Source organism: Arachis hypogaea, chromosome 13, assembly GCF_003086295.3.
Source record: "Arachis hypogaea cultivar Tifrunner chromosome 13, arahy.Tifrunner.gnm2.J5K5, whole genome shotgun sequence".
Lineage (NCBI taxonomy): Eukaryota > Viridiplantae > Streptophyta > Magnoliopsida > Fabales > Fabaceae > Arachis > Arachis hypogaea.
The window spans coordinates 13503770-13517578 of NC_092048.1; the positions used below are offsets into that span (position 1 = coordinate 13503770).

Consider the following 13809-nt stretch of genomic DNA (forward strand, 5'->3'; position numbering starts at 1 on the left):
AAAATACTAGTGTAAAATAAACAAGTAACATATATAGAGGATCATAAAATATATGAACTTCTTTCGCTATCTAATATGAATTTGTTTTTATATTACACTACTATAGTCTTGTAAATTAAATTCAGAAATCAATTTGTACAAAAAAAATTGTAAAGTAAATTAAATTTGGCACTTAATCACTTGCAAACCGTAGTAGTGGCGGTGTAGCCACGGCAACATGGCGGCCGGATTTTGCCATATCCATTGATCTTTTGGTGGCTGCGTGAAATGGTGCGGAACCACGGATGAGACACATATACAATGTTTATAACAGCTCTAAATCCTACATCGACGGATGAAGCACATATAACAATGTTTATAATAGCTCTGACAGCAATATTAATTTGTCGAGTTAGGTAACGCTATCTTATAACCCATGTGGGTTAGAAAAAATTTTAATAATTAACAAAATTTATTATTTTTGACTAACATTAAACTCTAAGTCCTATATCGACAGATGGCGCACGGCGCACATATATAACAATGTTTATAATAACTCTAAAAGAAAGGTTGCCGGAGGGTGGAATTGGAATTGATCAAGGAGTTGCATTTCTGCAACAGTGACTCAACATGCTTCAGGGAAGCCATTCAATGCATTAGGCGGGAACATCAACCCAATTTAACTACCTTTTTTTTCCTTTGGTCTAAGGTTAGTAGAGAAATGAAAAGGTATGAAATCAAATACTTGATGTTAATTTTATATTTTCTTTCTTCTTTGGTCTAAGGTTAGTAGAGAAATGAAAAGGTATGAAATCAAATACTTGATGTTAATTTTATATTTTCTTTCGGATTCGTGCAGCGTGGCGCGTTTTATACTAAAGGGAGATTTTTTTTTATTTTTGTTTAAAGATAAAATTGTCCAAAAAATATTGTTTATGTGCAAAAAGATGATTTTATAAAGTTTTATTATGTTGAGCATGATTTTAATAAAAAAAAATAAAGAATGATTTTAATTTTGACCCAAGATTTTAAAAACGGAAAAAATACTTAACCCAACAAAAACTTTTTTTCCTCTACAATATATGATGGTATTTAACTTTGATTTATGCAGAGTATAATTAAGACATCAAAAATACATAAAGATGTACTTGTCATAATTATTAGACTGCATTACATTTCTCTTGATGACAATAATGTAGAAGAAAGAAATGTGATGGAAAGAGGAGAATAAGACTACATTTTATTTCACTATTCATGTAATCTTTGTTTCTTTGTGTTTAGGTCATGTTTTTTTCATTTATGGTGTTTGTTTAGTTCATGGTATCGGGTATGTATAAACTACTGGATCATGTTCTTCCTATTTAACTAATTTTGTTTGGTTAACTCACTAAAATCAATCATTTGAATTTTATTGGCTAGTAACAAATTTTTAAATAAAATTTTAATCTGTGATGGATTAATCCTTTATCTAACTCCTGGACTAAAAGATATCTCCGACAAAAAAAAAATATTATAGTGAAAAAAAATAAAAATAGAGATATCGTAATGGAGCGGCTTCCATTCTTATTGTGAAAAGCGTCTAGGGGGTATTTTTAACTTTTTGAAAAATTATAAACATATCTACATTTTTTAATTAAGTCAGTATGTTAAACAATATATAATAGATAATTCACTATTTCTCTTACATACACTAATTATTAGTGATAATATATGCATGGTAACATAAAATATACTTTTTTTTCTCTACTGTATATGTATCCTATAGTAAAACATGCTAATTGTTAATTAATTAATTAAGGAAAAGTCTAAGGCCAGCAACTTTTTAAATTCTGGCCAGTATGTAATTAGCAAAGAAAAGTAAGTCATTGGATGAAAGTTCACACCAATCTCACACCATTAAACCCATCATTGATGGCTATTTAATGGCTACAAATCACAAAAATTGCTACTCCTAACATTCCTCATTAATTAATTGTCATTCCTAATTACTATAGGCCAAACTAGTTCTAGAAAGCAAAAGGTGAATTTAAGAATTAAGATTAGAGAAGTGTCATGAAGATTATATTGTCTGGTGTTAATTACTTACAATATCTTATAATATATATGACAAATTCGATTGATATCATTGTCAAGATGAGCACACCTTATTAATTAAATTAAACAATGCATAATCATTTAAGCACTTAACATCTCTCTCTTCCATTTGAATTGCCTTAAATAATAATTCTTTTACTTTAGATATTCAATGATTTTCTGGACCATCCTAGACATCTCTAGATATTGGATCAATAATGGATTATTATTATCTACTCTATTATTATCACTTTTTTATATGGATTTATTCAGTGTGTGTTGCTACACATGCTACTTCCCATAATAACAATCAATATGGTTACTATGAAGAAGAAGATGGTGAATCTATTAATGGCTGACATGATCTAGAGAAACTTGAACAATGAACAGCTGCTTTAGTATTTGTAACCATGCCTTTATGGAGGAAATTCGGCTTCTCGAATTCATCATTTTCATGTCTGATCTCCTTAAGCATTGCTGTTACATCTTTCATGGCAGGCCTTTCTTCTGGTAAAGATTCACACGTAAGAGAGCCACCACTCCAAGAATTTGAAGCATCTCAGGGATCCTTGTTCCACATTGCACTATCAGATTCTGGTCAAGGATTGATGTGAAGTCTCTTTTCTCCACTCTGATTTCATAGTTAGACAATGTGTGCACCCTCTGAACATGAGCTTGTAACAATGTTTATAACAGCTCTAAGTATTTTTTTTTTTTTGTCATTGGATTGGACAACTCCAATTCTAGATACCCCAATAGATTGGACAACCCCAATTCTAGCTACACAACACACCCACACACTCCTCACATATTTATCACATTTTTTTCCTCAAATGCATCCTCTAGAGTTTGAACTCCAAACCTTTAGTAATGGGGAGGGGGTGAAATGCCACTGAGCCAAGGCTCTTCGGCACAGCTCTAAGTTTCAAATCGAGGGATGAGGCACATATAACAATGTTTATAAATTATAATAGCTTTGACAGGAACATAAGTTTGCCGAGTTATGTAAGGCTAACTTGTAACCCAAGTGGGGCCTTAGGGTTTTAGAATATGGCTTTGGCTATGCTTTGTTGGGCTGGTGGGTTGGCAACCATGTTGGGCTTGCCCACTCCAAGTCGAGAGTTGGGTCATGGCATTTGGGCAAAGGCTCAGGTGCTTGACAGGTGTGTTTAGCTCTTGAACCATTACCTTTTTGCCCTATTTTGTTTTCTTTAATTTTAGTATTTTTTATTATGAGAATTTTCTGAAAAAAGAATAAAACCAATAAAATTCTGGATTTTGTTTTTGGTTTTTTCTTCTATTTTCTGTTTTTTTTTAATAAAATTTTAAAAAGAAAAAATATTAAAATAAAAATAAAAAAATACAAAATAAACACGCTTTTAGTTTTCTTTTTTATATTATTTTTAATAAAATAAAATATTTTAGTTAGATAAAATTAAGACCATCTAGTATTCAATGGTGAAAATTTAATCACTTTTAGGGTCATATCTCTAAACTAAGCTGCTTAATTTAAAAGGAGTGGATCCATTATTTTTAATAGAAAAAATTTTAACAATTAATAAAATTTATTATTTTTGACCAACATTTTTAATTATCAGTCTATTTTTTTAGGTTTTTAGATTTTAACTTATACTTTTTAATATTGTTGTCTCATTATTAATCAAAAACAATAAATTCTATTAGTACTCTAATATTTTTATTTTTCATATAACTAGTGACGTTTTTTTTTTGTAATTGTCATTCTTTTTTTTATCAGTTATGTTATGGTATCACTTATCAAGTTATCACACCTCAATCCTTATCTTATTAATGCATATACAAAATCCATCACCTCACATAAAAAAATAAGTGTGAATATGCAAAATAAATAACATATATAGAGGATCATAGAACATATGAACTTCCTTCACTATTCAATATGAATTTGTTTCTATTGCACTACTAGCTATAATCTTGTAAATCAAATTCAGGGATCCATTTGTACAGGTAAAAAATTGTAAAGTAAATTAAATTTGGCACTTAATCACTTGCAAACCGCCGTGGCAGTGGCGGCGTAGCCACGGCAACATGGCGGCCGGATTTTACCATGTCAAGAGAGTCCTTAATTGTTGTATCAAATAATCTGTTGTCTGGGTTCTCTGCATAGCACACATAGTAACAACTCACACATGCATGAGGTAGTGCCATGGCAATCCTAGTCTGCACCATCATAAAAATGTTGATCACATTAATATCACAACATACATGTTAGCATTAATAATAATAATAATATAACGATTCATCATAAATTACTCCATATGTTTCAAAATAATTGTGACATACATTAATTTTAAAAGGAAAAGAGTGAAACATAGTACTAACCAGAAGGTATCCAATGAAAAATGTGAGAAGGGAGAGGGTGGCAGTGAAATTTTGGTACAATTGGGAGGTCCAAGCAGACACTGCAATGACACAGATTGAGCCAATGCTAACCCCAGAGAGGAAGCAGATTGAGCTAGTTATATCTGAGTCTACAATTGGCTCCATTTCAAGTCTTTTAAACAGGGACCAGGTGTCTTGGGATGCAGCTACAAAACCTTTACCATAGGCAGCTATCTGTTAACATAACATCAATTCAAATAAACCAACGATGTCTTACTTAGTCATACTAAATGAATATATGATTACTAAGGCCATACATCTTAAAGTAACAATTTCAATTCTAATAGCCCCAAATTGCTTACCAACATTATTTAACACTATCAATATTTTGATGAAGCAAATAGTTTAGTAGTTGTATGTACCTGAACATAGGCCCAACCATTCCCATATCTGAAGATAGATTCCATGACTCTGAAGCAACACCTAGCACAACAAAACAAGAACTCATCTTCTCCCTCAACCAAATTCAGAAACCTAGCAACAACCCTTGTCGCCTCGATCGCCGGCACAAACAGAGATCCCAAACAAGCACTCCCAAGGTTCCTTGTCAATGCCCTCAAGAATCCAAACTTAGTGCTAGATTGCATTCCCCTAAGATAATACAGAGCAATAACTCTACTAACACTAATGTTCACAACATTCCTCATAATCTCTGAAGTCCAAGCCAAGCTCAAAACCAAAGCAATGATCACCAAAGAAGGCAAATAGAAATTCAATGCACCAATCACTGCTAAACTCCATAGTGACATCCAAAACAATGCAGCACCAAGCATGTAAAAAGTTGGCTGGTTCAGATCATGGAACTTGGAAACAGGTTGAAGTGAAAGTGTTAGAATTTTGGTGCAAAATTTGATTCTGTTCTGAACCCAACATGCATATAAACCATTCCCTATTGAAAATGCAATGAGAGAAACTCCAACACCATCTGTTGGAGGCTTTTGGAAGCAGAGAAGGAGAATTCCAGCAGAGAGTGACATGAAAAAAGAACACCATAGTGTGAAATGTGTCATGAAATTTGGCCATTTTCTTATTGCAGTTTGCCATGTTAGTGCTAGAACAATGCTTAGAACTGAAGCTGCTTCTACTTGAGGTAGAAAATACTTCACTACCCTTGTTTGTTTTCTCCTTTTAGAATCTGATGAGGGTTGGATTAGTCCTTCAACTCCCTTGAATATAAGAAAAGCAACCAATGCTATGGCTATTAACATGTGAAGAAGGAACAGAAACAGGGTAATCTTGTTGGTGTATCTTCTTGAATTCAGTGTCACCGGTTGCTGTTATAATTAGTTAAAAAAAATAACATTGAAACATTTTTGTTACAAACATGTAAAACAACAACAGCGGCAATAACAAAGTTTTATCCCACTACATAAAATCGACTATGTAGATTAACAGATGCTATTGAGTTATATCATTTATCATTAACAAAGTTTTGACCGCTCGTATATAGTTTTTTTGGGTGTTTCTCTACTTTTCACGACTATCTTATATTTGATCTATCTAGATGTGCTTGAAATAAAATCTCTCTAATATTTTATTCAACAAAGTATTTGAATTTATGCAGCAATTTGTCTGCAAAATTCAAGAAAAGAGAACATACTTGGGGGATTGATGGAGTAGAAGAAAGCTGAGAAGGTGGTGGTTGTTGAGATTGATGAAGATGATCAGGAGAAAGAGAAGCAACTCTGGTGGCATTGTTGATCACAATCCTTAAAGGGTTTGTGGGATTCAACCTCTGAAACTTGGAGGCTTGAAATTCTGTATCACCATTATTATTATGATCACTCATCACTTTCTCTTCAAACTTCATTTGTCCATTCTCCAAGTCAAATGTTGCTTGTTCCTCTTCCTCCTTTGCATTTTGTTCTCTCACTTGTTCAGAAGCTCCCTCAACTGCTCTCATCTCCATCAACCATGCAAAATTTTGAAATTTTTTCTTATAAATGTTGCAACAGTTTGTAAGAAAATCATTGACTTACCATGTTCTTTTTATAATATGTAAGAGAAATTAAAGTAGTTATATAAAAATTTTAGATATATGATATTATTCTATTTTGTCATATAAGAATGAATAAAATGTTTGTTAGGTGATATAGTCTTCTTTCTTTATAATTCTTCTTCTATTTCAATCTTTTGTTGATATTTTTTTTTTTTTTGGATTATTTTATGTATTTAACATTAATATTATTTTCATTTAATAAGTAGATGAGCAAAAAAGATATTTATATTTAGATGAATTCTTTGTTATATTTCTTAGTATTTAAATATAACATAAGGATGCCATTTTAGATATATCTTCGTAATCTATTATTAAAATTTGTTTTTGGGTTTATTTTAAATAAGAAAAAGTATAGAAAAATAAGAAGAAGAAAAAAAAAGCGTCAGCACATCTTTGTATTTAAAATATTTTTTTTTATAGTCACGAAAAAAAATATTTTTTTATTTACCTTTCTTTTTTTTTTCTATCTTTAATCATATTTATCTATTTATAAAATAGTTTTATATTGAAGAAGTAATATATAATATTATTAAATATTATAACTAACATTATACATACATTTATATATTTCCTATTATAATTATATGCACGACCCATTGGCATTTGCTTGCGGAACAACAATGGCATATGATGACATAAGTTAAGAGGAATAAAAAAAAATTCACGTTGAAATAGATGTATACGGTAGCTATAGGAATTGATAAATTCTTACGTGTGATAGGTGTTATTATTTATAAGCTCACATGTGTAAAGGTGATAAGGTATAGCTTCATTTAATTTATATATATATATGTTTGATGATTTTTTGTTGTTATGTACATCGTACCTATCCAGCAAATTATCTACTCTCTTATTATTAGTGGTGTTAAACAAATAGTGTTTATTATAATTATAATTATAATATAACGAAACGTGAATTATTAATTAAAAAATAATAATGTTAGAAGACAGCAGAATTTATTATTTTTTATTAATAATTAATTAATATTTAAAAATATAGTCTAAAAATATATTATTAAATTATTAAATTAAAAAATTAAATTAATAACTAAAAATAATGATCAAAATAATAATTTTGTTGGTTTTTGAGTTTTCTTTTTTAATCAAAATTTTCTGCTAATGAAAGAGACAACTTATGAAGAAGACTACTGCAAATTTTAAAAGGCAGATTGGAATTTAGGTTCGACAAGCAAAAAAATTATACAACACGTAGTCACCTGGCCTGGGCATGAAAGTTCCAGATCCCACTCAAAGCCAACTCTTCATCTTTATATAATAATTAACTAATTGTATGATAGATTATTACAAGTGTTTGATATTCGTTACATTAGTTCTTAGAAGTCATATATATATGTATAATATAAATTAGTTGACTTTGTATTATATTTCATGTTGATAATTCTCTTTTTTTCTTTAACTAGCTTAGTACGTATATATATTAAGATCTCACTATTAAAAATTAAAAGTGTGTTCTTGGAATAAGTAATGGTGTATCTGTCTTTAATTAACCTAATTTTTTGGAGTAGTTATAGCATCATCAGTGACAACCTATTCTTATGATATGTAGTTTTCTTACTTGAACTCCAAATTTGTTTGTTATTGGACTAATAATTAATGAGGTGGTGACCTTAACTAATCACTTGTGAGAATAAACTTGATTTATTATGAGAGTTCCAGTACTTATAATTAAGAATCTGACATGTCATGTTATTAACGACTTGTGTTCGTGTAATTTGGCGTACCTTGAATAACTTTCCTTTGAGCTTTGACCGTTGACCGTTATCCACCATTATCCATTATTCTCTTTGTCTTTTCATTGTTATCATCACTAAGATGGTTTTCATTGCTAGAAAGGGCACCGGATAATTGTGCCGCATATGCCTTTTATTGCACTTGCATGCCTCTTCTTAAATCCAAAAGTCTATTTTGAATAGTGATGTATATGATCCGGTCTGATTTGAAGATTTGGTCCAGTTCCGAATATTTTAAAAATTAATTTGGTGTGATTTTATCGGGTTTAGGGTCGAGTAAAGGTCTCAAAAATAGACTCAATTATTATTTTGAGTCGGGTCTGGACCATAGTTCGGGTCATCCGAACTTGGTCCGGTGGCCCGGTCATCATACACTATTAATATTTCGTGTTATTAGTAATAGATGATGGCTATTCTTATGTGGAATTTAAGTATTGTAAACTTTAATATTTTGTGTTATTAGTTATTATAAGACTATAAGTTAATATTTTATATTTAAAATGTATAAGATTTTAGACTAGAAAAATGCTAGTTGTACAATACTAATCAGCTTTTAATCAGCCTTTAATCAGATTTAAATAATATTTAATTATTTTTTTAGTGTAACATGTTCCTATTTTGTAGATACATATCTATAATTAGATTTTAATTTAAATTTAAATTTTAAAACACACCCACTTCATTGGCGGTTACGGTGACTTTGCTTTACTTTCGTAACTTCACGTAAAAGATACAGTTTTTTAAATTCCTTATTCTACGGGACATTCACACGCATTAGTGAATCCCAAACCAAAAAGGAAGCTGCCGGCTGAATTCTCCATCTCGTCTTCATTGGTGAAGACCATCACCACCTTCCAACTGAAGCACTTAATAATACAATTATGAATGGTCGAATATAATTATATACATAAACTAAAATATTTTCAATTGTAGTTTCTTTTTCAATTGTAACACATTTAAAATATTAAGTTATACAAAAAATATTTTTAAAACACATCCAAAATCATAAATCTAAAATTTAAATTTAAACATTAAAAAATAATTGTAACACATCTAAAATTATAAATCTAAAATATAAATTTAAACATTAAAAAATAATTGTAACACATCTAAAATTATGAAGTTATATAGAAAATATTTTTGAAACACATCCAAAATCATAAATCTAAAATCTAAATTTAAACATTAAAAAATAATTGTAACACATCTAAAATTATGAAGTTATACAGAAAATATTTTTAAAACACATCCAAAATTATAAATCTAAAATTTAAATTTAAACATTAAAAAGACAGCGTTGTAAATGAGCGTCGAAAAGGAGGAAGGCAGCGTTGAGGATGAGCGCGCGGAAGAGGAAGGTGGCACGGATGAACGACATGGCGCAAACGTGACTTCTCTGCTTCTTTGAGTGTTTTGTACGAGTTTAATTAATAATTTGATAGTTTAAGGTTTATTTTATAATTTTAAAATCAAAATTTTGAATTTTGAATAATTTGATTTTTAGATATGTATTTAAATTATAATATATTAATAATTAAATATATTAAATTTGAAACAGAAATTTAAAATTTAAATTTTGAATTTCAGTTTTTTTAGATTGTATTTTGAATGTGTATTTAATTTTAAAAAGATAGTAAATCTATTCATAATTTTTAGTTGTGTTTGTTTTAAAAAAATTTTAATTATTGTAATAAAAGGCTGAATATTGTACTATTTTTAAAGGATACATAGTTGAACCGTTTTAGACTAATACATAATATTGTGTTATTTGTAAGGTTCTGAGAATCGGAACGGTCATCGAACTACTCTAGTCACTGATTCACTGATTTATTGGTTCAACTGGTCTAACCATGATTCAACCAAAAAAATGTTTTAAAATAAAATAATAAATAAATTATAAACATCCTAAAATATAAAAGCAGCTTGTGAGTGACTATTGAAAGAAATGTCAATTTAAATAGTACAAAGTGTGAAGATAATCACATAATACCATGATATATTGAAAGAAACCAAATGAACAACTCTATAATTGTTGTTCCAAGAAGAAGTATTGAGAGAATGCAAAGCTAAATTAAAATAGTAAATACAGCAAGTAACATTTCAAAAAGAGATAATAAGTATATCAATACTCAATACTCTTAATTGTTATTATCCTATTCCGCAACATATGCAAGCTATATTATCCGCAAATACTTTATTTCTACTCAAATATCTGTACCATAGATGTATCTGCATAAACTTCTTAATTGTGACTATATTTTTGATAAAATGGCCGTATTAACATATTCCTATTTGTGCAAAACGGAAGGCCACGCTAGCTAGCTTTAATTCTCTTACAAGAAACTAGTATAACTTGGAAAAAACAATGATAAAGTCATGAAGAGATTATATTAGTTCATACTAAACAACACAATTAGATCAAAACTAATGGTGAATTTTCAGTATTAAGAAATTCACTGTCTCTTGAATCTCCAATTCAATTATGCCAGTAATCCAAAGAGTTGACTTACTATACAATGAACGAGTGCAAAAAGAGGGCAGAAAAAGAGTTAGTTTTCTTGTTCCTGCGAGTGTGAGCACGCACTGATGCTGCGAAAATCCTTTTGCTGGTTCAGATTGCCATTTTTCGTCTCAGTTCTAATAAAGAACATTGACAATAATTGAAAAAGATGATCAACACAACGCAAGTGAAAAGTGAACATTGACATTTTAGAAAGATGATCAATACTGCAGAGCCACAAAACACACAACAGCAAACCAAAACTCAGAACCCATAGTTAGTAAACAATAATTATTAAACAAAATTCACAGTTCAGTTCACAAAGCTTCATAGACTTCACACTTCACAGTTCAGTATCACTATATCAGATTATCAGTATATCAGACTTCAGACTTCAGTGACTTCAGTTCACAGAGCTTCATAGATTCAAACAATTATTCAATCATACTCATTAGGGAGATAGAGACATGCAACAGTTATTCAATCAAACAATCATTGTAACAAGGGACAGAGACAAGGAACAGAGTGACCAAGACGCCTTCAGTTCACAGTTTAAAAAATTACTTGGAAGTTCGAAGATGCCTTCAACAGAGCATGCAAGAGGGAGACAGAGACACCGAGTGACCAAGACAAGGAGCAGTGGTGGAGCACCTTCGAACCGAGTGACAAACAGAGCTAGGGACGACGGCGAAGTGGCTATGCGACGGAGGCTTCGATGTTCCCACGATGGCTACGTGATGGAAGGGGAGGAAGCTTGCAATGGCTGCTGGGCGATGGAAGGGAAGGGAGCCAGCCCTGTCGCGACGATGGCGGCACGAGGCGGTGGCTGAAGTGCTGAACGGAGGCGAGGGACGGAGGTGAGCTCGATGAGATTGGGAGGATGGAGTTAGGGCTAACTGGCTACTGGAGGCTGGATCTGGGCATCAGGATGGAGTGATGGACCATGGAGTTACCGAGAGAGATTGGAACGGCGACGTTTGGATATGCCTTCAAAAAAACGGCCGAGTCACGGTTCGGTTCGACCGACCAGTTTTCGGCTAGTTCACCGGTTAAACTTCGGTTTTTAAATCTCTGGTTTTACTGTTTGTTCGAGCAGTATTTCTTCATGGTTCAGGGTTCAACTGGTTCGATCGGCCGGTCCAAATCGATTTTCAAAACCTTAGTTATTTGTATTGATTTAAATATTTGGTGTTATTAGACAATATTAGTATTGATTATGGTTATGCTTTAATTTTAGAGAAGGGTTGGTTCTTGTTATATTTTTCTAAGTGAATTTTACCATGTCAAATAATAGTTGGAGTCTTAGAAATTTGGATATTTTCACATGCTAGCTTACAAGAAGGTATCAAGGTAATGTAATGTTAACGACCCAGTTTTCATCCGGTTTTTACCCGATATAATCGTGACCCGAATGTATATAGGTTTCATCGGGTCTAGGGTCGAATTCGGGTCTAACAAATAGGCAAATCTAGATCACATTAAACTCGGTTTCTCCCGACCCATAAACATCCCTAATTTTGAATATATATATATTTCAAAAATTGACAAGTAACAAAAAGAAATATTCTTTTTTTAATAAATGATTATAATATCTTTCATATTTTGCAAATCAATTTGTGTATTGATTTAAAATTTTATAAAAATATTTAAATAACTATTTAAAATGAAGATATACGTAAAAATTTAAATAAAAATTTGGCCTATGGCTTTATTTATTTATTTATTTATTTGCTATTCTCAAAATAAAAATCTTATCAAATCAGATATTTAAAATCGTTTTTCAAAATGTATATAGTCATACTTCTAAAAGAAAAAAGAAAAAAACATTATCAACTTAGCTTGCCCCTCAAATCTGTGGAAGTGGCACATACATGGATGGATCAATTAAATTCATAACAAGGCTAAGAATATAAAAGATAAGCTATTATGTATTTATGCATGACTTAAAGAAAAGTGTTCACATAAGATGCCCATGAAAGATAAATTCGTATAATTCAATCCCACAAATCTCGCGTTATTCCAATCTGTTTCTTGTGCTGCTCTTAATGTTATTATTTGTGGTCTGTCTCTCTGAAAGTATGGTCAGTTTACTTCTGTTGTTATATACATGGGTCATGGGTAGTGTTTATTCCTCTGACGCAATAGCTCTAAGTCTCACATAGAAGAATGAGGAAAATATAACAATGTTTATAACAGCTCTGACAGGAGCGACAGTTTGCTGAGTTGGGTAACGCTAGCTTGTAACCCAAGTGGGGGCTTTAGGGTGATGGAACATGGCTCTGGCTATGCTTGGTTGGACTGGAGGTTGCACCATGTTGGCTTGCCCACTCCAACTTGAAAGTTGGGTCGTGGTACTTGGGCGAAGGCTCAAGTGTCCTGGTTCCTAAACTAGAGGGCACCGCGTTAGGCTGGTTTCACAGAGCAACGATCACCTCTGGCTTCTGACAGTGGAGGGATTACAAGCTGCTGCACCATTAGCCCACAATGCCTGGTGTGCCTAGCCCTTGAACCATCACTTTTTTATATGGATTTATTCAGTTTGTGTTGCTACACATGCTACTTCCCATAATAACAATTAAGAAATACGTAACGGAAAGTATTTGCTCTAATAAATAATACTACGAAGAAGAAGAAGATGGTGAATCTATTAGTGGCTGACATGATCTAGAGAAACTTGAACAATGAACAGCTGCTTTAGTATTTGTAACCATGCCTTTACGGAGGAAATTCGGCTTCTCGAATTCATCATTTTCATGTCTGATCTCCTTAAGCATTGCTGTTACATCTTTCATGGCAGGCCTTTCTTCTGGTAAAGATTCACACGTAAGAGAGCCACCACTCCAAGATTTTGAAGCATCTCAGGGATCCTTGTTCCACATTGCACTATCAGATTCTGGTCAAGGATTGATGTGAAGTCTCTTTTCTCCACTATGATTTCATAGTTAGACAATGTGTGCACCCTCTGAACATGAGCTTGTAACAATGTTTATAACAGCTCTAAGTTTCAGGGATGAGGCACATATATAACAATGTTTATAAATTATAATAGCTTTGACAGGAACATAAGTTTGCCGAGTTATGTAAGG

General features: G+C 31.7%; 1 protein-coding gene and 1 long non-coding RNA gene across 3 annotated transcripts; both read right to left on the minus strand.

The window, feature by feature from the left end:
- Positions 1 to 3903: 3903 nt before the first annotated feature.
- Positions 3904 to 6539, minus strand: LOC112735760 (uncharacterized). Its single transcript, XM_025785268.2, has 4 exons — positions 6074 to 6539; positions 4836 to 5747; positions 4414 to 4647; positions 3904 to 4251 (listed from the first exon to the last, which is right to left on the minus strand). Exons 1-4 carry the CDS (start codon positions 6380 to 6382, stop codon positions 4072 to 4074), a joined length of 1635 nt encoding a protein of 544 aa, XP_025641053.1. The 5' UTR covers positions 6383 to 6539; the 3' UTR covers positions 3904 to 4071.
- Positions 6540 to 10589: 4050 nt separating this feature from the next.
- LOC140178104 (uncharacterized) lies at positions 10590 to 11833 on the minus strand. 2 transcript variants are annotated; one of them, XR_011870344.1, is made up of 2 exons: positions 11288 to 11833; positions 10590 to 10860 (listed from the first exon to the last, which is right to left on the minus strand). It is a non-coding gene; the product is annotated as an uncharacterized lncRNA (long non-coding RNA). The 2 variants fall into 2 exon arrangements; XR_011870345.1 differs by having other exon boundaries at positions 10590 to 10950.
- Between the last annotated feature and the right edge of the window lie 1976 nt (positions 11834 to 13809).

What these genes read in the sequence shown, in the direction of transcription:
- LOC112735760 (XM_025785268.2), bottom strand. Translation starts at nt 6,382, where the DNA reads ATGGAGATGAGAGCAGTTGAGGGAGCTTCTGAACAAGTGAGAGAACAA. An exon ending in CTACTCCATCAATCCCCCAA is followed by an intron (nt 5,748 to 6,073) that starts GTATGTTCTCTT and finishes TAATTATAACAG; the next exon opens with CAACCGGTGACACTGAATTC. An exon ending in ATGGTTGGGCCTATGTTCAG is followed by an intron (nt 4,648 to 4,835) that starts GTACATACAACT and finishes TTATGTTAACAG; the next exon opens with ATAGCTGCCTATGGTAAAGG.